At 41.2% G+C, this 26,721-nt stretch overlaps 1 protein-coding gene across 5 annotated transcripts in view; it reads left to right on the top strand.

The window, feature by feature from the left end:
• The window catches only part of LOC138740337 (transmembrane protein 164), a 96,068-nt gene that overhangs the window by 27,237 nt on the left and 42,110 nt on the right, over positions 1-26,721 (top strand). For 4 of the 5 annotated variants that reach the window (XR_011342839.1, XR_011342840.1, XM_069892848.1 and 1 more), the window contains exons 2-3: positions 7,675-7,724; positions 17,124-17,190. The exons of the other annotated variant lie outside the window; for it this stretch is intronic. Coding sequence is in view for 2 of the 4 variants with exons in the window: in XM_069892846.1 (XP_069748947.1) it covers positions 7,675-7,724; positions 17,124-17,190 (117 nt within the window). In the remaining 2 variants the exon portion in view is untranslated. The remainder of the gene's footprint in view (positions 1-7,674; positions 7,725-17,123; positions 17,191-26,721) is intronic. 5 annotated transcript variants of the gene reach the window in all.

The following is a 26,721-nucleotide window of genomic DNA, read 5'->3' on the forward strand; positions in this document are numbered from 1 at the left end:
ATTATGTTCTTCTCCACCTTTTTTTTGTCCACCAGTTCTCTTCTTTTTGTTGTATCTTCCTTTGTTGTTAGTTCTTTTTCTGTACTTACTATTTCCCTTTCCAGCTGTTCTATTTCCCAATTGTAGTCCTTTTTCATCTTAGTTACATAACTTATTATCTTCCCTCTGATGAAGGCTTTCATTGCATCCCATAATATAAATTTGTCTTTCACTGCTTCTGTATTTATTTCAAAGTATATTTTAATTTGGCGTTCAATGAATTCTCTAAAATCCTGTCTTTTAAGTAGCATGGAGTTTAATCTCCATCTATATGTTCTTGGTGGGATATCCTCCATTTCTATTGCTAATAATAGGGGTGAGTGATCAGATAACAATCTAGCTTTATATTCCGTTTCCTAACTCTCCCTTGGATATGGGCTGACAACAGGAACAGGACAATCCTTGAGTATGTTTTATGTCTACTCGAATAATATGAGTATTCCTTCTCCTTTGGGTGTTTTCTCCTCCATATTATCCAAAAGTTGCGTTTCCTGCATTGATTTAACCATAAATTTGGCTACTTTGTTCTTTCTGCTAGTCTTTTGTCCAGTTTTATCCATCTTTGAATCTAACTTAAGGTTAAAGTCCCCTCCCTATCAATATATTCCCCTGCAATTCTACAATCTTCAAAAAAATATCTTGCATAAACTTTTGATCCTCTTTATTGGGTGCATATATATTGACCAAAGTCCAGAATTCTGAATATATCTGATATTTTAGCATTACGTATCTCCCTGCTGTATCTATTATTTCCTCCTCTATTTTGATTGGTTCCTTTTTATTGATTAATATAGCTACACCTCTGGCTTTTGAGTTATATGATGCTGCCGTTATGTGCCCTACCCAGTCTTTCCTTAATTTCTTGTGTTCCACTTCAGTTAGATGCGATTTTCTGTAAGAATGCTATATCAATTTTTTTTTCAGTAAATTTAATAGCCTCTTCCTTTTGATTTGGTTATGTATTCTATTAATATTATAGTATTATAGTCATATAGTTCAACATGGCCATTTCATACTTTGTTTACATCTCATTTCTGCTTCCTCACCACCACCTTTCCCCTTTTCCTCTTTTCCATTTCTCAGTTTTCTTTTTTTGAATGCACTGTATGACAACACTTCTAAAACATAAAATATTTCAACCATTCCCACATCTGAAATTCCCTTAACCCCAAGTGTCCCCCCCCCCCCCCTCCCTGAGTCGCCCCATGTCCCTTGCTGGGCAACCGCAACTCCCCTCTCCATTCGGACTGCGAACCCAATCGCAAGTGTCAACTGATTTCGCAGTGACTTTTGTTGTCTCTCACCCAACCCCCTCCCAGAAATTTTTTAAAATCTATTTACAGTCCACTCATTTTACCTCCTATTCCTCTGTGCAGTGCTTGGTGGTCTTCTTCTAAAAGAAGAATATAAAATTCTGGCAGGACTGGACAGAGTGGATGCAGATGGGATGTTTCCAAGGATGGGAAAATCCAGAACCCGGGGCCATGGTTCGAGGATAATAGGCAAACCATTTAGGACCGAGATGAGGAGGAATTTCTTTCACCAGAGGGTGGTGAATCTGTGGAATTCATTGCCCCAGAGGGCAGTAGAGGCAGGTTCATTAAATATATTTAAGAGGGAATTAGATCTATTTCTTCAGCATAAGGGTATTAAAGGTTACGGAGAGAAGGCGGGGACGGGGTATTGAACTTTAAGATCAGCCATGATCTCGTTGAATGGCGGAGCAGGCTCGAAGGGTCGAATGATCTACTCCTGCTCCTATCTTCTATGTTTCTATGTTTCTTCTGTGTCTGCTCTTGGATTTGTCTTCTATTTCTCTTCCTTGTATCTGTGTCTCTTCTGACTTTCTTGTTGAGCTGCTTGTCTCAGTTTGTTGGGTATTTTTTTTTCCATGGTTTCTTGATGTTGGTCCTCTTCTTCTGGTCTGGTTATCTGTTGTGTTTCTAGTTTCCTTTTTTCTTTCTCACCCTTTCCGTTCCCGTTGCTTTCTTTATCTTCCAGCTGGGGGCCCTGCTGTCGGGCCTCTCTCAGCTGTTCATGCTGTGGAGTTTCACTCCACAGCTGGTCCCCCCTCACGTCGGTGTTCTCCTTGTTGTGCGCATCGTGCATGTGCGATCCCTCGCACGTGCGCAGTTGTGCACCCCTGTTTGGCTCCATGAGGCATTTTTGTAGTCCTGCGGTTGGTGGGTCATGACTCTGTGGGGTCTCCACCAACCTCGGGGAGTGGGCTCCTCTTTCCATGGCGGGTCCCTGCTTATTCGTGCAGGTAAGGCCTTCACCTTTCTCTTCCAGTGTCCTTCTTTCTTTTCTTCCCGTTTGTTTTTGGCTTTTCTTTCTTGGGTGCCATTTTCTCCACACCTTTATTTCTTATTTGTTGTGATTTGTGTGTCTGGGGCTTTGCTTTTTCTTTATTTTTTTCCTTTTCTGGAGAGGGCTGGTATTCTCCTACCGGCCACTATTCCATCACGTGACTCCTCTGAGCAAAAGATCTTGATTGCATGGAAAAGTCTCTTCTGCTGCATACTAGATTTTTGTCTCTTATTGTAGCTAGAGCTTGCCATATCTTGTCCCTACTTGCTGCATAGTTGCCTAATAGCACAGTCTGGTGGAGCAGGAGAGATTTCATTTTTTTTATTTGCTACCTTCATCAGACTAATGGAAATATTGAGTGCAACAACACCGGAGTTGTTCACAGTGTCACAGAAATACATCCATCTTCTGTTTTTTCTGCACCAACACTCTGAAAGTCCCTCTGAAACCTCCAATAGTTAAACATTCTCCTGGCTTTTGCTGTTCAGATATTTGTGTGATATATGCAGCTAGAGAGATGAAGGGAAGGGTCAGGGAGGAGAATTTGGAATGGGAAACAGATCTGAAAAGTTGCTCAAGCGATTTCTGAATGTGTTCTGATCACAGAAGCAAGTGAATCGATGACTTTAGGACACTTGTCCCAGAGATACCCAGCAGACATAATGACCACATCTGTTGGCAGCAACGACTTCAGTTACTTTGACCATGTTTTTGCGAGAGCAAGAAAGCACTTGTCCACTTTCTTGCTATGGTAGTTGGAGACAGAGGAGTGGGGCTGGGAGGTCAGAGGAGAACCAGCTACAACCAGTTTCATATTTAAAAAGTACATTGTTGGTGAGCATGGTCACTTTAGCACACAGGTAGGCATGGTATTCTGCAGCAATTTGATACATTGCTTTCAGGTGTGGAGAACTTGCACTGGAAAGGGATTAGCAGACCAACTGACCATCGTATTTTTTTTAAACCTTTGTCTACTACCTCCTCATAGGATTTTTTTAATGACAGCCTTGGCAAGGGGGGTTAAGAGATGTTGGTTTCTGTATATTACAATCTTATTTCTGTATTAGCTTTTTTTAAAAAAAAAAGATCCTTCCGAAGTGAAGCAGAATATGATTGATTTATCATAACAGTTCATTTTCAATCTCTTATTGCTGCAGTTGGAGGTTCCCACCTGCTTCAAAAGGCATTAATCATCTCAGTGTCCAAGAAGAGCCGTGTGAGCTGTCTCAACAACTATTGCCAATCGCACTAACATCTACTGTGATGAAATGCTTTGAGAGTTTGGTCATAACCAGAATTAACACATCCCGGTAACTAAGAAAAAGACTGGGCCCACTGCAATTCGCCTATAGTCATAATCACTCTACAGCAGACACAATATCACTGGATCATCCAGAAAACAGCAGGCTCATACATCCGGCTGCTCTTCATTGACTACAGCTCACCCTTCAACACCATTATTTCCTCAGTGCTGGTCACCAAGCTCAAACCCTGGGTCTCTGCAACTGGATCCTTGATTTGCTCATCAGAAGGTCATAGTTAGTACAAAATGGAAACATCTCCTCACTGACGATCAACACATGCACACTTCAAAGATGCAGGCTTAGCCCACTACTCTAGTCATTATCTACCCATGATTGTGTGGCCAGGTACAATTCCAATGCTATCTACAAATTTGCCAATGCACCACAGTTATTGGGAGAATCACAAATGGCAATGAGGAAGATATGGGAGGGAGATAGATCAGCTCACTGAGTGGTGTTACTCCATCAACCTTGCGCTCCATGGTAGCAAAACCAAGGAGATGATTGTGGACTTCAGAAGGAAGTTGGGAAAACACGAACCAGTCCTCATCGAAGACTCAGTAGTGGAGAGGGTCAATAACCTCAAATTTCTAGGTGTCAACCTGGCTTGGAGCCTCCATGTTGATATAATCATGGAGCAGGCTCGCCAGCAGCTTTGTGAGGTATCTGAGGAGATTTGATGTGTCACCAAAGACTCTAGTAGACTTCCATGGAGAGCATTCTGGCTGGTTGCTTCATTGCCTAGTCTGGAGGTGCCAACTCTCAAGATGAAAATAAACTTCAGAGGGTTGTTAACATGGCCTGTGACAACACAGGCACCAGATTTCACTCCATCGAGGACATCTACCTGAGGCGGTGTCTTAAAAAATCAGCCTCTATCCTCAAAGGCCCCCACTGGCTATGCCCTCTTCACTCTGCTACCATCAGGAAAAAGGTACAAGAGCCTAAAGACGACCACTCAGCTTCTTCTCCGCTACCATTAGATTTCTGAATAATCAATGAACCAAAGACACAGCCTTACTTTTCGGGCACTATTTGTGTTTGTGGTAATGTTGTTACATGGTTATAATATGAATATTTGCTCTCTGATATTGCTGCAAAACACCAAATTTCAGGAACAATAAAGCCCCCAGAAAGAGGTTCAATGTTGGAAAACTGCAGTCAGACGAAGCGAGAGGAAACTTCCAGGCAAACCTCAAAGCAAAGCTCGACGTTGCAACCCGCCTCACGGACCCGTCCCCTGAAACCCTCTGGGATCAGTTGAAGACTACCATACTGCAATCCACTGAAGAGGTACTGGGCTTCTCCTCCAGGAAAAACAAGGACTGGTTTGACGAAAACAGCCAGGAAATCCAGGAGCTGCTGGCAAAGAAGCGAGCTGCCCACCAGGCTCACCTTACAAAGCCGTCCTGTCCAGAGAAGAAACAAGCCTTCCGTCGCGCATGCAGCCATCTTCAGCGCAAACTCCGGGAGATCCAAAATGAGTGGTGGACTAGCCTCGCCAAACGAACACAGCTCAGCGCGGACATTGGCGACTTCAGGGGTTTCTACGAGGCTCTAAAGGCTGTGTACGGCCCCTCACCCCAAGTCCAAAGCCCGCTGCGCAGCTCAGACGGCAAAGTCCTCCTCAGCGACAAGATCTCCATCCTCAACCGATGGTCAGAACACTTCCAATCTCTTTTCAGTACCAACCGCTCAGTCCAAGATTCCGCCCTGCTCCAGCTCCCTCAACAGCCCCTAAGGCTAGAGCTGGATGAGGTTCCCACCCTGGATGAGACATATAAGGCAATCGAACAACTGAAAAGTGGCAAAGCAGCAGGTATGGATGGAATCCCCCCAGAAGTCTGGAAGGCTGGCGGCAAAACTCTGCATGCCAAACTGCATGAGTTTTTCAAGCTTTGTTGGGACCAAGGTAAACTGCCTCAGGATCTTCGTGATGCCACCATCATCACCCTGTACAAAAACAAAGGCGAGAAATCAGACTGCTCAAACTACAGGGGAATCACGTTGCTCTCCATTGCAGGCAAAATCTTCGCTAGGATTCTACTAAATAGAATAATACCTAGTGTCGCTGAGAATATTCTCCCAGAATCACAGTGCGGCTTTCGCGCAAACAGAGGAACCACTGACATGGTCTTTGCCCTCAGACAGCTCCAAGAAAAGTGCAGAGAACAAAACAAAGGACTCTACATCACCTTTGTTGACCTCACCAAAGCCTTCGACACCGTGAGCAGGAAAGGGCTTTGGCAAATACTAGAGCGCATCGGATGTCCCCCAAAGTTCCTCAACATGATTATCCAACTGCACGAAAACCAACAAGGTCGGGTCAGATACAGCAATGAGCTCTCTGAACCCTTCTCCATTAACAATGGCGTGAAGCAAGGCTGTGTTCTCGCACCAACCCTCTTTTCAATCTTCTTCAGCATGATGCTGAACCAAGCCATGAAAGACCCCAACAATGAAGACGCTGTTTACATCCGGTACCGCACGGATGGCAGTCTCTTCAATCTGAGGCGCCTGCAAGCTCACACCAAGACACAAGAGAAACTTGTCCGTGAACTACTCTTTGCAGATGATTCCGCTTTAGTTGCCCATTCAGAGCCAGCTCTTCAGCGCTTGACGTCCTGCTTTGCGGAAACTGCCAAAATGTTTGGCCTGGAAGTCAGCCTGAAGAAAACTAAGGTCCTCCATCAGCCAGCTCCCCACCATGACTACCAGCCCCCCCACATCTCCATCGGGCACACAAAACTCAAAACGGTCAACCAGTTTACCTATCTCGGCTGCACCATTTCATCAGATGCAAGGATCGACAATGTGATAGACAACAGACTCGCCAAGGCAAATAGCGCCTTTGGAAGACTACACAAAAGAGTCTGGAAAAACAACCAACTGAAAAACCTCACAAAGATAAGCGTATACAGAGCCGTTGTCATACCCACACTCCTGTTCGGCTCGGAATCATGGGTCCTCTACCGGCACCACCTACGGCTCCTAGAACGCTTCCACCAGCGTTGTCTCCGCTCCATCCTCAACATCCATTGGAGCGCTCACACCCCTAACGTCGAGGTACTCGAGATGGCAGAGGTCGACAGCATCGAGTCCACGCTGCTGAAGATCCAGCTGCGCTGGATGGGTCACGTCTCCAGAATGGAGGACCATCGCCTTCCCAAGATCGTATTATATGGCGAGCTCTCCACTGGCCACCGTGACAGAGGTGCACCAAAGAAAAGGTACAAGGACTGCCTAAAGAAATCTCTTGGTGCCTGCCACATTGACCACCGCCAGTGGGCTGATAACGCCTCAAACCGTGCATCTTGGCGCCTCACAGTTTGGCGGGCAGCAGCCTCCTTTGAAGAAGACCGCAGAGCCCACCTCTCTGACAAAAGGCAAAGGAGGAAAAACCCAACACCCAACCCCAACCAACCAATTTTCCCTTGCAACCGCTGCAATCGTGTCTGCCTGTCCCGCATCGGACTGGTCAGCCACAAACGAGCCTGCAGCTGACGTGGACTTTTTACCCCCTCCATAAATCTTCGTCCGCGAAGCCAAGCCAAAGAAAGAAAGAAGAATGTTGTTACATGGTTATAATATGAATATTTGCTCTCTGATATTGCTGCAAAACACCAAATTTCATGACTTGTTTATGACAATAAATTCTGTTTGTGATAGAGCTGTATTTCATTTGGAATTTGTGGAGTACACTTAAATTGGTGCGGACTAGAAGGGCCGATATGGCCTGTTTCCGTATTGTAATTGTTATATGGTTAAATGACACACACTTCAGTGGCCTTTGCATCATTTCCACTGGCTTCCGACAGTGTGGGATCATAAATCCTTTAAAATGTACCTGTAACTGGGCTCACAGTTTTGTGCCAGCTGCTTGAGATTACCTTTGCACAAGTCCATTCCCTGGAAACTTTTGATAAAATTTTTGTTTGTGGTGAATTAAAAAAGGATTCTATAAAGAATGAATAATGTTTTAAGAATCAAAGGAACATTAATCACTTTGTTTCAATTACAGATCTTTCTCCTTGCATGTCCTCCCTGTAGAATTGCCCTAATTGTTTTCAGGTAAGAAATGTGCTTTATGTATTAGAACATTTGCTGCCATAAGTACATTTTCAGATGCCATATGTGCCTCGGGTAGAAAAATGTAGGATTATTAGTGAGAATGTTCTGAAAATTTACAAAACTCAAATCAGCTACTTGTGTAAAATATCTGATAGAATCCTGCAAATAATTTGAAACAAATGTGAACTCTAGATTTTTTTTTAGATGCAATGAGCTGTGTTACTTAGTTGGACCTGTCAACTTTAGACCAAATTACTGGTCCATTTGTGGGGAAATGGAAAGTTGGCCCCTACTCCCTTATTTCTTTCAGATATAGAGCATGGTAACAGGCCCTTTTGGCCCACGTGCTACCCAAATAGACGTACTAAACCTATAACCCCCCTGTACGTTTTGAAGGGTGGGAGAAAACAGGAGCTTCAGAGGAAACCCACGCAGACACAGGGAGAACGTGCAAACTCCTCACAGGCAGCGCTGGATTTGAAACTGCATCACTGGTGCTGTAATCACTTTGCGCTGACCACTATGCTTATAGTTTATTCTGAATGCAGAAATCAAAACTTGCGCCAGCTTTTTATGAAATTGTTAATCTTTATAGAGGAATTCCTTGTGGAATTTAAGTTGCTAAAGATTGCTATTCTTTTTTCTTTACCTTGTTAATCCTGGATTCCTACTTGCCCCAATGTTGTGCAATAGTTTGATCACTTTGACAGACGTACATTGCACTTGGTTCATGCTTTCAGCAAGCCTCAGGGATGGCAGAAAAGGGACTGTTCTGTCAACAGAACAGTTGAAGCAAAATTTCAAAAAAAAAAACTTGTAAAATTTTTGTTTGCTCTAAGAAAGGGAATAACTTCCAATTCCAGGCACCCGGTATTAGTGTCAGGACTCCAGATGGAATTGGTATTTTTGTTTAATATTCTCTATTTTTAAATGTACATCTCCAAACGCTCTGCTCATATGATAAATATATTTTGTCTGCTGAACAAAGCAGAAGGAGATGATTTAAGTGAGGGAATAGAATTTAATTTGCTATCATTACAAGCAATGGAATATTTTAAGTTAATCTCATGTAATTTGTTTACAAAGCTTCACGTATTCCATTCCCTGCTGCTCATCCTCATTTGCCACATTAGGATTGACACCATAATTAAATAGACACTGTTCCATGTTACCATTCTAATTCCTTTAAGACAACATGGCTCCCTCTGTGAAGATGGTTGGTTACGTTCCTTTCAGACAAATGTTACTTTTCTACTTTCATTAACCCATGATCAAAGATTTTTGAATACAGCTGTTTGTTTTAGCAAAATAATTACTGCAGCAGTAAACTCTGGCAGAATTCAAAACTGCACCGCAGAATAGGCTTTGGCATTCACCCTGACTACATGCCATCATTAAACATGCTGCTCAATTAAATGTGATTGGAATTGCAAACTACTGGTGCATCTTCTACACAAATGGTATTTTTAAGCCTCAAGATTGTCAAAATCTGACGTGATTGTAATCAATTTCTTTTTACAGATTTTATGAAAGCATGGGGGGTGGGTTTGTCAGGTTTAAAAGAAGTTGGAGCAACTTTTGGGTGGAGTATTTAGATATCGTTCTATCAGTAAGTTATGTAGTTAAATGAAGTCATCATCAGATGTCTGTATGAACTATGCACCATATGTAGGGAGGTCCTTGCAGGTTGAGTTAGAATAAATACCTTTCAGTGGTTTTGTGCTCTCACTGTTACTGTAAATAGATGTATCAGAACTTTAGCATATTGCTAAATATACCTTGCCCGAACAATCACAGTGACAGTTACTCAAAGATCCTTTACAGTGAAAAGACTGGAACTTGTTATTAATATAATTTGGTGGTAGCACCACTTTAATCAATTTAACGCAATCAATTTCCAACCCTGATGACTGGTTTTTGCCTTCTATTACTAATGGTTCAATGTCGTGCAATAGAACAGATGTCTTGATAAACAGGCCATCATCACCAACTTCACGTTGCATCTATTCCTTGACTTTTAACATGTGTCCTGAATAAATTTTGAGATTAACCTTTTCTCCTTACTGAGGATTTGTTATGCATCTGACCCCATTGTGGAACAGATGCAGATGTGTCAGTCTGCCTCTCTCATGGTTTTCATTCAATCAGGTCAGAAAGCCTTATTGCCTCACATTTAGCAGGCTGTAGCATGAATATTTTATAAAGCCTGTCTCACCTACATCTGCTGTAATATACTCCAGATTTCATGGTTGTCACTTCATATGAGAAATTAATGCTGCATCCAAGGTTATATTCCCTGTTGACTCGTGTTTCTTCTGACATTAGTAGTGCTTGTGTTCTGTAAAATAATAGTTCTATGGAGAATAATTGTGGGCAAATCATGGTTGGGGTACCAGTTAGTGCAAAGCTATTACAGCGCCAGCAACCTGGATTTGAATCCGTACATTCTCCCTGTATTTATGTGGGTTTCTGCCAGGTGCTCCAATTTCCTCCCATGTTCCAAAGACGTACAGGATTAGAAGGTGAATTGGTCCAAGGATGGAACTGGGTGTCATGGGCCAAAAGGGCCTGCAACCGCACTGTATCTCTTTTTTTAAACAAAAATATACAAGTGATTGCACTGCTTGCAAGGTTGGCTCTCTTGTATGTCCCAGTACATTTGTGGCTGGGACAGGATGGCATTCCCATGGCGTTCTTCACTGCCATCTCCATTCAAATCACTGTTCTGTATGCCAGATCAGTTGCAAAACATTAGTGCCTCAACTTGATCCTTCCATCTCCTAGACCACACATACACTGATTTTCAAGTGTATAAATGTGTAAACTCTGCAGAATTCTGAAACTGTGGTAAATGGAGGATGACTGTAATAATGTTAAAATTCAGCTTTCCCCAATCTTGGATAAAATTTGTACCTCTCAATGGACTTAAACAACTGTGGGTTGAAGAGGCCAAGCTCTTGACTACCCCTGCAAGGGGATATTGGTAGCTTTCTCTTGAGTTGTTAAGTTACTGAATGGGCAACACTTTCTGCCTTTTCCTGAAAATACACAAGAATTGCACAGGAATATGCCATGAGAAGCATTTCCAGCTTTCCAAGAAGGACAAGAGCAATTCACACACCCCTATTATTCATCCTTAGGCTGTCTGCTGTTTATTCTTGCAGTTAGACAAGAAAGTCTGTAGATGCTGGGGTTGAGTGCATTACACAAACTTACTGGAGAAATTCAGCAGGTCTCACAGCATCAATAGGAAGATTGGTCCAAGGCTTTACTCCCTATGGATGCTATGACCCGAGTTTCTCCAGTTTGTGTAATGAACTGTTTCTTCTTGTGGTGCTCTGTTCTTTTTTTCCCTCTTCGAGCAGTGACGTTTTCTCCATTGTTTATAGACCCCACCTGCTTACATTGGTTTAATTTTACTTTATAATTAGTTACAGAAACTTTATAGTGTCATGTCTCTCCCTTTGTTTGCCATCTTCCCACCTACCACTTCTGTCCATCACGCTTTACTTCTTTCTGGTTCACCGATCGACGTGCTGCTCCACATACGGAAGTTTTGTTCCAAGATCTTTCAGGAAAATATTCCTTGAATTAAGTAAACTGGATAAATGGGAGCAGACATCGAGATGGAAATGTCAAGTTTTTAGCAGATTTTTGCTCTTTGCATAAAGTGGATTGCTAGTTTAATTTCTATAACTGAGTAAGTGGTGTTGCAAAGGCAGACCAATGAAAACTTGTGCATGACTGTTTGGTAGATACAGCTTGCTAACGAAGGAGGGGTGAAAACATCTGGTGGTTGGGTTGCTAGCTTGATGTCTCAAGATTCGGGGGAGTAGATTTAGGACAGAGATGAGGAAAATAGTTTTTCCCAGAGAGTAGTGAATGTTTGGAATTCTCTAACCAGGGAAGTGGTTGAGGCTGCCTCATTAAACCTATTTAAAATTCGGTTAGATCGATTTTTACATGATAGAGGAATTAGGGGGTATGGGGAGAAGGCAGGTAGGTGGAGTTAGGTCATAAATTAGATCAGCCATGATCGTATTGAATGGCGGAGCAGGCTCGATGGGCCATTTTTGGCCTACTCCTGTTCCTACTTCCTATGTTCCTATAAGGCAGTGTCGTGTCCTCTGTCATGGATTAAGCATCCTATTTTGCCATCCTGCATTGATACTTAAAACAATTCTGAGCTTTACTAATTTGCATTTAACTTCTGAAGAGAATAACATATTGTATCTAACCCACAGGGAAGCCTGGCAATGATCATTGAATTGCGGCCTCCAATGACCATAAGAAATAGAATCTTTCATTATTATAACCTACCAGTTATCTCCCAAAGTGCTTTAATGTGGGACCAATCGTTTGTAGTACAGTACTGTATTGTTAAATGGTTGAGATACCCAAGTGAGATTTAAGGCATTGCTTGTATTGCTGTATCTTTATGTTGAATGTCCTGATGGATTGTTAGATCTCCTTGAAAACACTGTTTCCTTGGATCAGAATCAGAAAAATCAAAATTAATAAATAATGTAGTTGTTACGTGCATTGAGATACCATGAAAAGCTTTTGTTCTGAATACTATCCAGTCCAGTCAAAACTAAAATGCAGGTGTGGTGTGAGTGTAAGATGTATTGTTATAAAGACCAAGCAGAAATAGAGAAACGTACAGCTGAAATAGTGCTATGCTATCATCTTTTACCAAGGGGTGGTCCATTTAAAAATCTGTTACCAACAAGAAAGATACTGTGCTTGAATCTGGAGCTTTGTTTTTAAGCTCATAGATCTTCTACCTGGCGGAGGAGGGGAGAAGAGAGGATGACAAGGGACCTGTAATAAGTTGGCAGCTTTTCTGACACTGCAGGAGGTATTGATAGAGGGAAATAGGTTGGTGCAATGGCATAAGCTGTGTGTAAAGTATGTATTATTGTACCTTTTTCATCCTTAAAGTGGAGAATTTTAATAAATGTATAGACTTGTCTTGCGTTTAGTCTGTTGTATTAGTAATGGAGAAAAATCTTTTTACAAAGGTGAACTTCTGAAATAAATTATGGAGATGGCACATGAGCAAGGGATTAACCAGTTAGCAGACAGGTGCTGTGGACTGAATGTTGTCCTGCTGTTGGGCATGAAGGGGTGAAATTTATTGCAGATGGCAATGCCAGGCCCTTCTCCTGATTTGAAAGAACAGAAAACAAAATTGAGTAGACTGTGTTACAGGCAGAACTACTGATAACAGGGCAGATTTTAAATGGGGGGGGTGGGTGGGGGGGATTGTTTTCTGCCATAGTCCTTATGATTTATGAGAGTTCTGGACCTATTATTAAATCTAGCAACTCAGCTTCTAATGGTTATTCATGGTTCTTTGATTGTAAATGGCTTCATTTTACTTTTATAAATATGTATTGAGGAAAATGATCCTAAATCCTAAATATTTCTGTTGACAAATTGAGCAAAAGCACCCCTTCCAGTACCACCTCCAGGGTGTACCATTTCTTTTCTGTGGCTTACTTGACTTTGTACTTAGAATTAAATTTTAGTCAATGATAGAATCAGATATGAAGCAAGGCCGAATGCTAGAGATGTGTCCATAATTAGTGTTTTTTAAAAAATTTTATCATTATCTGTTCCTTTCCATTGCTGCATTTGGGCTGTGGTTGTGAGTTGCTTGCTTCCACAGGTACCCCTTGTCCAGAGGGTTGCAGAGCATGAAGATGGTACTTGGAGCTCTGGATCCTGTAATAATTGGGATTTACTTGGTATTCTTCATTACTTTAAATGAGATAACGAATAACCCAGTTGATTGAACTCTATTACCTTATGGGATTTCTGTAGTTATCACTGATTTTAAAAACCAGTACTTGGAGAGAAGTTTTGTACCGAGCTGAACTGCATTACCATATATATTTGGAAAAAATGCCATTTTAAAGCTCCACTTCTTTTCCTAAAGGACTGGCAAGTGTGTAAGTGAGCTAATGTTGCAGGCCATGTTTATTTCTAATGTGACCTTCCATCATTTACGCTTTGCCCAATCATTGATAGCAAAGCAACTCTAAATAGCATAACTAATTCATGCTGCCAACAAGGTGGTGCCTGAGATGCCTTTGTATATTTTTATACTGGCTTTTAGCAGATGGAGAGAAATCATGAGCATTGCCCAGAAGAGGGAATTAAGCTGAGAAAATGCCCTAGGACTACCTGACTTTATGCCACAATGCCATATCTGGATATATGGATTTCTCAAATACTTAGTAAAATTCTCACAGTCCAGAACTCCTAGTGTTATAGAGTTTGTTACAAAGTAAGTAAATTTGGAAGTTGCTATGAAGACTAATTTTCTGTAGCATTGCATTCAGCAAAACCATTTAATTGCAGTGATACTTTAGCCCCTTTTCCACTGGCACCCTGACCCAGGAATTAACTGGGAATTTACTGGGACAGGGTCCAGTGAGAAAAAAAAACACTGTCTAAACTCTGGAGTTGAATGACGTCATTTCACCCCAGGGATTAACCACCTCGACCCCTACTCCTATCCGTGGTGTTCACAAATGCTAGTGTTCTGATAAATCCAGTGGAAAAGGACAGCAGAAAGTTGAAGGTAGAACACTCCGATCCACAGGGATGAGTTGTGTTCAGTGGAAAAGCAATTGGTGTCCCAGTTAAGGGTGGCCGAGTGGAAACGTCATGAAGGGTCCCGGGACACTGAACAACCAATTAACTGGGATGCTACTGGAATGTGTTGCAAATTGATCCAAGTGTGAGCTGATTATATTGCAGAAACAAGAGTCCCTTTTCCACTGGAACCTTGACTTGGGAGTTAAAGGGGAATTAACCAGTTAAGAGTCCAATGGAAAAGGAAATCAATCAGCATGCTGGCATCAAATGCTGTCAAATCACACCAGGGATTAATGACCTCTACCCCTACTCATATCCCCTGTGTCAGCTGATGCCAGTGGATAAAGGACATATTCCATTTCCATTCCATTCCAATCCCTGGGGATGAGTTGTGTTCAGTTGAAAAGTGGTGTCCTGGTTAACGGTGGCCAGTGGAAACAGCACAAATGACTTCCTAACCCAGGAGACTGCCAATTAACTGGGTTGCCAGGGATTCTTGACAAATGTACTTGGTAAGCATCTGTGTATCTCCTTAACCAATTCGTTTGTAGGGTTATAATATTTAACAGTACACAGCAAGAAAGGAATGGAAGTGCAAATTCAATGGCAAATCTGATGGATAGTAAGAATAAATTTGATCAAGAGTTCTCAATCAGTTTACTTTATCCAACAATTAAAGCCTTTCCTGTCATTTGTTTTGTTTCCAGAGAAGTCCTAAAGCACTGCCAATTCAGGTTTGATTAAATGTGCGTGGACCTCTAAAGGCATCAAGGCAGATTGCATCACTTCAGACCAGCCCTGATTGTGTCAAGTCTGATTTGTATCTACCAGGACATTAGAGTGATTTCATGCCATTTATTGAAAGTCAAAGCTAACAATGGAACAAAGAATCTTGGAGAACTAAAGACATGGGTCATTGATCTTGTGACAAGTTTAAATTCAAATGCCAATAGTGTAGAACGCTACGTGGTTAGAGGCAGGGGCAAGGTAACCTTGGGGATAAACAAATAATTTTCCAAGTACATCCTCATCCTGTTAACACATTTGTTTTAAGAAATGAATAGCAGCTAATCAGAATGTTGGTGATTGAGGTAGAATTGCAGGCTTTGAGATACATTTTCATTTTTACATTCAGCTAGATGGTTTGTGACATAAACTAGTGGAACTCTTGTGTTTTGAAAAGCAAACCTATTTCTGCAATTATCTTGAGAGCAGAGACTTCCCATTTTTGTCCATTGGGCATCAATCAATATTTGTGTCTGTGTATTTCAATAGACTCTTGCACTCTAAACCTGGGTCTAGCATTCAGCCTGACCGAGGGCCTGGCCCACTCATAATTTGCCGAAGAGAATTTATGTTGACTGCTTTTAACCATGTTCTTAGTGACTGCTGCTTTCCTGCCAACAATACCTTTAAATTCACAGCTTTGAACAAACAATGCTTGTATTTATGAAGCAAAGATTATTGAAAGGGTTAACAACAAATAAATTGAGCCACAGGAGGAACTATTGGGAGGGATGAGGAACAGCTCAGTCATTTGTACAACATCTAAGATGGACTTTGAAGGAAGAAAATAGAGAAGTGAAAGGATTAAGCAAGGAAGCAGAATTTGGCCTCTCTTCACTCAGCTATTGATTTTTTTTCTTGGGTTGATCTAAATTTTCAATTTGCCTTGTAACGAGATGAATCATATAATGTAACATTACAATAAAGTAATGCATTGTTCTGCTCATGTATTTAGAATTATTTTAGTAACTTTTTTAATGACATTATTTCTCTTTTAATACCAAACCCAGAAATTAATTGAATTTTAATGATGTTGAATGTCTATTTTAAGATGGCCATCCTATTTTCCATCTACAAGGTAGATTATGTTATTTAATTTTTTTTTAAATTTAGAGATATAACACTGCCAATGAGTCAGTGATACCCAAATAAATCCATATGACCAATTAACGTACACATCTTGTACTTCTTTGGAATATGAGAGGAAACCAGAGCACCTGGAGGAAATCCATGCTGGCATGGGAGAACGTACACACTTCATACAGACAACGCCAGATATACTCCCATCCTAATTGGGTTTGGAGCCAAAAGTCAGTTCCAAATTGTCCTTCTCCTGTGACAGGAACTAAATTGTGGCAGAAACCATGTGCAGCTTTTGCACTTGTACCAAAGTTAAACAGGAAAAAGTCATTTGAAATGCTTCCAATTTAATGGCAGCTTGTCCAAATAATTGTAGCAGAATGTCAACCATTATGAACTCCAGGCTTTTTATGGGGAAGGAAATTATTGTGGGAATGTGGCAAGTTGGTGTGGGATGTCAGGCTGAAGGTTGGCTGAATTACTTTTATTTGGCTTGGCTTCGCGGATGAAGATTTATGAAGGGGTAACGTCCACGTCAGCTGCAGGCTCGTTTGTGGCTGACAAGTCCGATGCGGGACAGGCAGACACGGTTGCAGCGGTTGCAAGGGAAAATTGGTTGTTTGGGGTTGGGTGTTGGGTTTTTCCTCCTTTGTCTTTTGTCAGTGAGGTGGGTTCTGTGGTCTTCTTCAAAGGAGGTTGCTGCCCGCCGAACTGTGAGGCGCCAAGATGCACGGTTTGAGGCGAGATCAGCCCACTGGCGGTGGTCAATTATGTAAAATAGCATAATAGTAAAGTAGAAATGCAGAAAGCTCAACAGTGGTGGATCTAGTCACACCTTTCCAATGTAGCAGAATAATTACTGTAAATTAGATTAGTTACCAGCAGGAAAACTAACCATCTTTTTCTGTTGATCTGTCTTGGCAGGTTGCAGATGCACATGTTAAATGGCGCATTGTTGGCATTGCTGTTTCCTGTTGTTAATACTAGGCTGGTGAGTATATTGTTTCATATCTGCTGCTGGTGACTGGCTGAACCTTTTTGAGCCCCTCCTTAGAACCACTGTGTAAATCTACTTTGCACTCTATGGCCAGTGGTCTTTCTGTAGCTTAGTTAACAATAGTAAAGTCTTGTATCACTGACATTTTAAATTGCAGGTATGTGTACAATTATGCATGCATGCTTACTCATTTGAAACATCTTAAATCCTTTTAAACTATTTATTTATTTTGCATAATCTAACCGCATCAGAAAGAGTTCATTCAATATCCCCTAATTGAAAGTCTAGCATTTATGATTTTTGATAGAGTAGAATTTTAGGAAAGACCCTGGAGTTTTGTCTGACTCCTTATGAATTGTACTGGGGAAAGGCAGTTAGAGTATCTTGTTTATTTACTTTAGTTATGGGCTCGAATCTTTGGACATGGAGCTTGAGCCTGCAACTTTCTGATTTGGAGACAAAAAGACATGACAACAAGTATTAAAACTTTCTATTCACCTTGTAACTGGTCAGATCTTGTGTAATGTAACATTGCAATAAGGTAAATGCAATGTTCTTGCAAATTAGGTAATAACATTCTTAGTTTCATTCATTTTGATGTTACTATTCCTTGGTTAATTCTGAACCCAGCAAATTGAGAAATTTCTCTCATTAAAATACATGTATTTCAAACAATGTCCATTTGTTGTTGAAAAGAATCTTCTCCAAAATATTTAAACCCATTGACTTTCAACTTGCTGTCTCCGTTGTGGTTTTTGCAAGAATGATGTCATTGTGTTGACAAAGAAAGCTTGTGGCACTTGACAGTTAGTGGAGTGTCCACAGCCCAGTGGCACTATAGTGTTTTTGAATACCCACTCAAAGGGGTTTGCTGATACTGTCATGCTACAGATCTTATTAACGTTCTTTCAGGACGAGGTTGAAAGTATTCTCCACAGATGCTCTAATCCTGAGTGTTTGTTTTCTCCTCATACCCAATATTAACTCTTAACGTGCATCGATCGCATTTGCTATGATTTTAAAATATGGTGTTGCAGAAATTTGAGGCTTGAAATAATTAATTCAAACTATCTATGCATGCACTTAATATCCTTTGATTCTGTGACCATTTGATTAATGATTCTTCCCCTTGTAATAAATTGAGTTCTCAAAAACAATGTTCAAAACTTATTTCCTATCAGCTTTACATAAATAATTATTTTAAAATATGATCATTTGTGTATATAAAGTTCACTGTGGAATTAATTATTATTAATAACCTAAGTCATGGATTTCTCAAACACTGGGTCGCTGTACTCACCTGATCTGCGGAGATGTTTCTGCCCCTTATTTCAGGCATTGAGTAGAGGAATATGAGCCATTTATCCTTTTTTGAATATTTTATTTATAATTTTTAACCATGCATACATTCAAATATATTTCAAAATACAGATGTAATAATAAATTGAGTGTCAGATATGTGATGATACCCCAACACCTCCCTCCCCCAACCTTCCTACAGACCCAAGAAAAGATAAAGGAAACAAAGTACATAATTAAGTGGTAGAACAGAAGAAAAGAAAGGAAGAAAGGAATAAAAATGAGAATAAACTGCAGAAAGTGTTAAAATCCATATCTATTTAATCTTTAATGGAATTCCACACAGGTCTTAGAGGCTAAGAAGAACATCTAGAAATCTTAAAAAAAATCTAAAAATTAATTTTTTTTGTAGCTACAGATGTATGTGTGTATATTTTTTTTTCCTTAAATTATATGTAATTTTCTCGAGGGGAACACAATTGTGCATTTCCCCACTCCATCGTTCCAAACTCAGGTGTGAATCAGATTTCCAAGCAACTGCAATACATTTTCTGACCACTGCTAATGCAATTTTAATGAATTCTATATGGTATTTAGCTAATTTAAATTTGGGTCTTATCCCTATAATGTTACCTAATAAAAATAATGGATTTTGTGGACTACCAGGCAGTAATGATCCCTGCCCTTCATTTCAGAGTCAAATATGAACTAAGCATTGGAGAGAGATCATGAATGCCGTTTTGGGAGGATTTTCCAAAACTGTGGCAGGATAAATGAACCAAGGTTGATATCCTCTCCCAACCTATATCTCCTGGTCTAAGACCCTGATTGCATTCAATTGGCCTCGATAGGGTTGCCACATAATTCTCATACCTGGCACCATTACCTTTGGGCAATTGCTGTAACCAGGAGGAGAGAATAAATGGTATAAAAATATTCTCCTTAGGAAATATGTTATGTCCTCACTGACTCCTGGGAATCTCTGGACCAAAGCCCTTAAGAAAAATGGAGAAGAAACAGTCGGTTGTCCCTGAGGACCAATAATCCAAATGTTAATGCATGCCAAAGCTTAATGAAGACCAGCATCCATCCTGTCCAATCACTCATCCTCCTTAAGCACCTCCTGCCCCTGTTTGCGGGTCCCATATTAGCCTTATTAGTTACCTAATGGAGCCCATGGAACTGGAATGTAAGCAAGTCATCCTCAACCATGATGTGCACTCATCCCTTGGGCCAGTTGCTTAATTCTTTTATATTCATTGTGACTTTCTGTATGAAAATCATTCTACTGGCATTCATAGTTACACTTACACCACAACACAGTAATAAGGCCAGTCTTTTTTTTTCCAAGAATCAGCCCCATGATGCAGTTGCATTATGTCCCAACAACCCCACTTGAAAAGCATCGTAGGAGTACCTGGCTGAGTACTGAAAACCTATGATGACCAACTTGCCAATGTATTCATGGATATTTTCAACATCTCACTCTGGCAGGGTGTGGTTTGAAATACCTGTTTCAAACAGGCCTCAATCATTCCAGTGCCCAAGAAGAGTGAGGCCACCTGCCTAAACAACTACCGACCAGTGACGCTCACATCCACAGTGATGGTCTGTTGTGAGAGGCTGATATTGAAGCATATCAGCTCCTGTCTGAGTAGCAACGGATCCATGGTGGATCCCATCTCACTGGCTCTACACAGAGCTTTGGAACAACTGAACAGCAAAGAAGAATACATCAGGATGCTTTTTATTGACTATGGTTTGGAATTCAGCACCATCTACCCCTCAATCAGCAAACTCTTAAGATCTAACTGGATCCTGGATTTACTCACCTTTAGACCACAATCAATGAGGATTGGTAAGAACATCCCCTCCACAATGTCCATCAGTTCTTAATCCCCTGCTCTACTTGCTATATGGCTCAGTATGACAACAACACTATCTACAAGTTTGCTGACAATACCACAGTAGTGGGTTTTGTAAAATTGGGTGGTGACTCAACATAGAAGAAGGAGTTTGAACACTTGACTAAATGATGTACTATCAACAACTCACATTCAATGTCACCAAAACCAAGAAGCTGATTGTGGACTTTAGGAAGGGAAAAGCAGAGGTGGACAATCCAGTGATCATTGGGGGATCAGAGGTGGCGAGGAGTCAGGACTCACTATCTCGGAGGATCTTTCCTGCACCCAACACACAAACATTATCATGAAGAAAGCATGTCAACACTCTACTTCCTCAGAAGTTTGCTGAGGTTTGGCATGACATTGGAAATCTTGACAAAATACTACAGATGTATACTTGTTTGGGGGCACCAATATTCACTGTCTCCTCCTCATCATTGATGGAGTGAAGAATTCACTGATCATCAATGCAGGCGCATCCCAAGGATACATGCTCCTTATACATGACCGTGGCCAGGCACAATTTCAGTGCCATCTACAAGTTTGCCAATGACATTACAGTTGTCGGCAGAATTACCAGTGGCAATAAGGAAGCGGACAGGAGGGAGGTAGATCAGTTCATTGGTAGTGTAATGTCAACAACCTTGCGCTCAACATCAGCAAAACCAAGGAGATTATTGTGGACTTCAGGAGGAAGTCAGGGGAACATGACCCAGTCCTCATCGAGGGCTCAGTGGTGGAGAGGGTCAGCATTCCAAGGATCTGTTCTGGAGGCTCCATGTTGATGCAATCACGAAGGCTCGCCAGCAGCTGTATTTTGTGGGGTATCTGAGGAGATTCAGTATGTCAGTGAAGACTCTTATAAACTTCTGCAGGTGTTCTGTGGAAAGCATTCTTTCTGGTTGCATCGCTGCCTGGTATGGGGGCACCAACTCTTAGGTCCAGAAGGTTGTTAACTCAGCCTGTGACCTCACAGGCACAAGACGTCACTCCATCGAGGACCTCTACATGAGGCAGTGTCTTAAAAAAGCAGCCTCTATCCTCAAAGACCCCATCACCCAGGCCAGGTCCTCTTCACTGCTACCATTGGGGGGAAAAAGGTATAGGAGCCTAAAGCACTCAGCAGCACAAGGGCAGCTTCTTCCCTACTGCCATCAGATTCTTGAATAATCAATGAACCGAAGACGCTGCCTTTTCATGCACCAGTATTGTTATTATTTATTTTTAAAGTAATGTCACAAGATAGTTATAATATGGATGTTTGCACTACAATGCTGCCACAAAACACCAAATTTCATGGATGATAAATCTTTATTCTGATTCTGATGCCTCTGAGTGGAAAGCCCTGCAAAAGGGAGAGGACACAGCCCAGTATATCACAGGGAAAACTCTCACCATCAAATAAATCTACAGGGAACGTTGCCATTAGAGAGCAGCAGCAATCATCAAGGATGGACCATCCAGGACATGCTCTGTTCTCGCTGCTGCCATCAGGAGAGAGGTAGAGGGGCCAGAAGACTCGTAACACCATGTTCAGGAACATTTACTTCCCCTCCACCATCAGACTCCTCTACAATAGACTTAATCAGAGACTCATTTAAGGAGTCTAACTTTACTCATTATTTAATAATGAATAGTTTTTTTTCTTCCATAGTGTACAGTCAATTTGCTTACATTTCTTTTTGTTTACATTTGTTTTGGAGATACATTTTTTATTGAATACAACTTTTTACACTACCAATACATAAAAATTCTGCCTCGCCTACAGGAAGAAGAATCTAGGAGTTGTATATGATATCATGTATGTACTATGGCAATAAATTTGAACTTTGAGGAAGTGATTGAAGAAATGCTTTTATGGAGACTGTTGTCTACACAAAGCCTGGTGATCTGCCTTGAAGTGTTTCTGGAATTAGCTAGAAGCTAGGTGGGATCTGCTTATATTTGGTTCGTGTGGGGTGAGGGGATGGAGGGTGGTGAATAAAATTCCAACTGACTTCATTTTGTTACATTTCTAAGCTCCTAACTTTTTATTCCTTGAAGGAGGGCTCAGGCCTGAAACATTGGTTATATATCTTTGCCTCCTATGGACACTGAGTTCCTCCAGCATTTCTTGAGTGTTTTACTATAATCACAGCATCTGCAGACTTTCGTGTTTCCCTCCTAACTTTTTAAACCTAGCATTCAGTTTGTTTCCATCAATTTTTCATTTTCATGGTTCACCAGCTTGAATATCTTTTTTGTATTCGGTGGTGGCTACCTCTTTCTCTGAGAGAAAAAGCAAAGCTTTCATTTGAATTTGACAGTACACCAGCATTCAAGTACTGAGTCTAGCTGAAGTTCAGCTTTTTGGCACATTGATAAAGTTTACACTCACCCTTTAGCTGGACGCGGTGTTAATTTGCCTTGTATAACTTCGCTGTATTGACCCCTTGATGTAGCAACATATTTGCTGTCATGGTGACCTGCATGTGGGATTAAACTAAAACGTGACTGAGCCCATTTATAAACCGTTCAGTTAATGAACTGCCAAATCATGTAGTGCTACGTTCCCCTCTGCCCTCCCCAACACATGCACAGTCTGGAAATACAAGCAGTCCCTGGGATGAAAATGACCGATTTACAAACAACCTGTAGTTACGAGCCAACAAGCCGGCCAGAAGGAGAATGAAGTTTACTTCTGGTTCGAGCGGAGCTCGCTTTCTATTGATTGTCGATTGTCAGCCAGCCAGTGACGCGCATCCGCTGTCAGGCCATGCCACATGCGGCCTGGGCAAAGCAGCGGGGGGGGGGGGGGTGGAGCTGCTCAGTGATGGGAGAGAGGGAGCGGGAGAAGAAGCAACGTGCGTCATTGCGATGCCTCATGTTCCGTCCCCTCAGCCCCGCAAAATGGCAGCCCATCCTTAAGAGGAAGGGGGAGTGAGGAGGGAGGAAGCAAAGGAGCCGGGCGTGGATTGGAAGGAGCGAAGACGCGGGAGGGCCATGCGGGGGGTTGGGAGTGCTGCCATTGCCCAGAATCACGAGAGAGTAGCATACTGCATATCTCAAGCATGGGAACAGATTCAGCATTTAAAATTGCAAGTATCTGTACTGCAGCCATCTCTACATTATCTTCTACTGTAAGTGTTAACTTTTAATCATGATCTTGTGATGTATGTAGATACTTTTATTATTATGCACAGTCCTGTATTATTATTTATTATGTACTGCATTATTATGTTTAAGATGTTTTAATGTTTTAAGAAGTGTTTTATGTGCATATAAAGGTAAAATGTATATTATATATACTTAGATAAGCATTTAACTAGCTGACACTAAATAAGGATCATATCTACCTGTTCTGACTTGCATACAAATTTGAATTAAAGACAGACCTAGGTAACAGAACTCGTTTTTAATCCAAGGATTGCCTGTATTACATTTTTGTACCTGAGCTGAGCCAATTAGAGAGACAATATGTCAAATCATCTTCCAAAAAAATGTGGATTATGAAATGAATGAGGGCTGAATTTGGCGGAGCTTGATGCCGCTCTTCTCCCACCACAGTTAACTCTCCAGATTGATAGCCGCTGCTGAAATAAAATGTATGTGTGATGGTCATTGGAATGTGAGAAGTATTTAGAAAACTGCACCCTTAGTGCTATTTCAGAAGAGATGATTAAAACCAGGGTTTACGTTAACCATATAACCATTTACGGAGCGGAAACAGGCCATGTTGGCTTTTCGAGTCTGCACCGGTTCACTGATTTTGTGCGCCATCTTCAGGCATTGGTCCTGGTAGATCTTCATCAAAATTCAATTATCATGTTATAAAGTGCAATATTACACAAAATTCACTTCATTCAGACATAAAACAGAGATACATTAGCAGAAAGTTAAATGAAGTGCTTCTTCCAGTCAAAAGAGAATTCCCTGAGACCCTGAAGCTTTGTTATGGATCTTCCTGCCATTCGTCTCCCACGCACATCCCTTTTCCAGAAAAGGCAGTGCTTCAGGTTGATCATGGTTTTGGCTGTAGGTTCGAGGGTCTCAAACAAGCCAACCCTACATTAGACTGTTGATGTATCAGAGCCTTGATGCTAAAACATTTCCTGGGCAGACCATTGGATTGATGTGATTGCTTCCTTTTAATACTTACTAAATAAAGCATCATGACTGAAATGAGGCACAATTATTTTCATGATCTGGCCATCACTGGAAAGTGGTATTTATTGCACATCACTAATTGCCCATGGTAATGGAAATCTACTGCCTTGAACCACTGAGGTCCTGCTAATGAAGGTACCTCGTGCTGATGTATAGGGAATTCCAGAATTTACTCATTGGTAAAATAACAATGATGTACAGGTATTCCCCAACTTATGACCTACTCGACTTGTGTCCAGCTGCACATATGAGTGAATTTTTTAAAAATATAAAATTTATGCTGCTTATGTTGTATTTGACAAACTATTACAGGGATACGAGGCACGTAGGGGCCAAAATATGTGTGCCTTCCTTGTTATTAGGCATCTGGGTGCATATTGGAGTTGGGTTGGTCATGAATTCGATATCTTCAGGGCACTTAATTCTCCCACATGCGCCAACCCAATTCCGACACGTGAAGCCACTGTGCATGCACCAACCAAAGACTAACGCATGCGCACAGGAATCAAGATGGCCGTGCCCAGCCTATGGACTCCCAGATGTCTAATAACAATGTAAGAATGCATATTTTGGCTCTTAAGTGCCCTATATTCCCCCCCCTCCCCCATTTATAGTTTGTCAAATACAACAAAAATCTATGATGAAAGAAAGATTTGATTTAAAAATTTGCTTTAAGACTTTGGTACTCCACACATGTGGGTAAAATTCCGACTTGCGTCCATTCCAACTACAACCGATCCTTGAGTCCCAATTACAGTCGAAAGCCAAGGACTACCTGTAATTCTAAGTTAGGATGGTGTGCGAATGAACTTGCCTTGAAGACCTTTATTATCTTGGTGCTAGTGACTGAGAGTCTGGAAGACATTGCTGGAGTAGTTTAGGCATGTAATTGCAGTGCATTTTCTGGGTTGCACACCCTGAAGCTATTATGTAGGGATTGTAATAATGGGAAGGGTGTCAATCAAGCTGACTGTTTTGTTGTGGATGGTATTAAACTGCTTGAGAAAAGTTGGAGCTTACTTAACCTGGAAAATAACAATTCCTTCACATGTAGTGAAGAAGGGCTCTGACCTGCTCTTGTGGCCACAGTATTTATGTGACTGGTCTGGTCAGTGGTGAGTCTGAGTCATTAATGACAAGGGGTCTTGGGTTATAATAAGTCCACTGAATGCCATGGATTGTTAGACCTTTGCTAAAGATGGTTATTGCCTAGAATTATGATGCAAGTGTTACTCATGGCCTGAGCATTGTCTAGGTCTTGCCACAAGTAGGTATGGACTGTTTTCCTTGGCTCTAAGGGTGTGATTGGAATTAAATATTATGCAGCCATCACTGTGCGTCTATACTTCTGATCTTGTGATGGAAGAAAAGGTTATTGATAAAGTAGCTAAAGTTGGTTCAGTCTAGGACAGTGGTCCTCAACCTTTTTCTTTCCACTCACATACCACTTTAAGTAATCCCTATGCCATGGGTGCTCTGTGATTAGTAAGGAATTGCTTAAGATGGTATGTGAGTGGGAAGGGAAGGTTGAGAATCGCTGCTCTAACTCAATTGTTATTGAAATATTTTGCTTGAGAAAAATTGTCATTGGCCCATTTCCTTTGGAGTTAGGAAACCGTGCACATAATGAGTCAATTAGGTACAATTAAAATAGTGGTTTTTCAAACTTTTTCTTATCATCCACATACCACCTTAAGCAATCCCTAACTAATCACAGAGCACCCATGGCATAGGGATTACTTAAAGTGGTATGTGAGTGGAAAGAAAAAGGTTGAGAATCACTGGTCTAGGACATTGCCTCAGTGAACTCCTGTAATTGGACTGGATTGATTGATTTCCATTTGCAACAACCATGTTCCTCTGAACGAGGTATGTCATCAAAGAGTATTTTTTCCTTGATAGACATTGGCTTCACTTTTATAGATCTTCCTTTGCCATACTTGGTTAAATGCTGCCTTGATGTTGAGGACAGACATTCTTGCCTGGCTTCTGGAATTTAGTTTTTTTGATCCAGGCTGTGATAAGGTCTGGAGCTGAGTTTTCCTGGTGATTCCCAAACAGGGCATTTGTTCTGAAAGCTTTGGAGCTGATTTCATGAAAACTTAATATAAAATCGGAACTATTTGCAGAGGTAGTGGAGGTCCAGCATTTACACAATGGCCATATTTGAATG

Source organism: Narcine bancroftii, chromosome 8 (assembly GCF_036971445.1).
Source record: "Narcine bancroftii isolate sNarBan1 chromosome 8, sNarBan1.hap1, whole genome shotgun sequence".
In the NCBI taxonomy this organism is placed as follows: Eukaryota; Metazoa; Chordata; class Chondrichthyes; order Torpediniformes; family Narcinidae; genus Narcine; species Narcine bancroftii.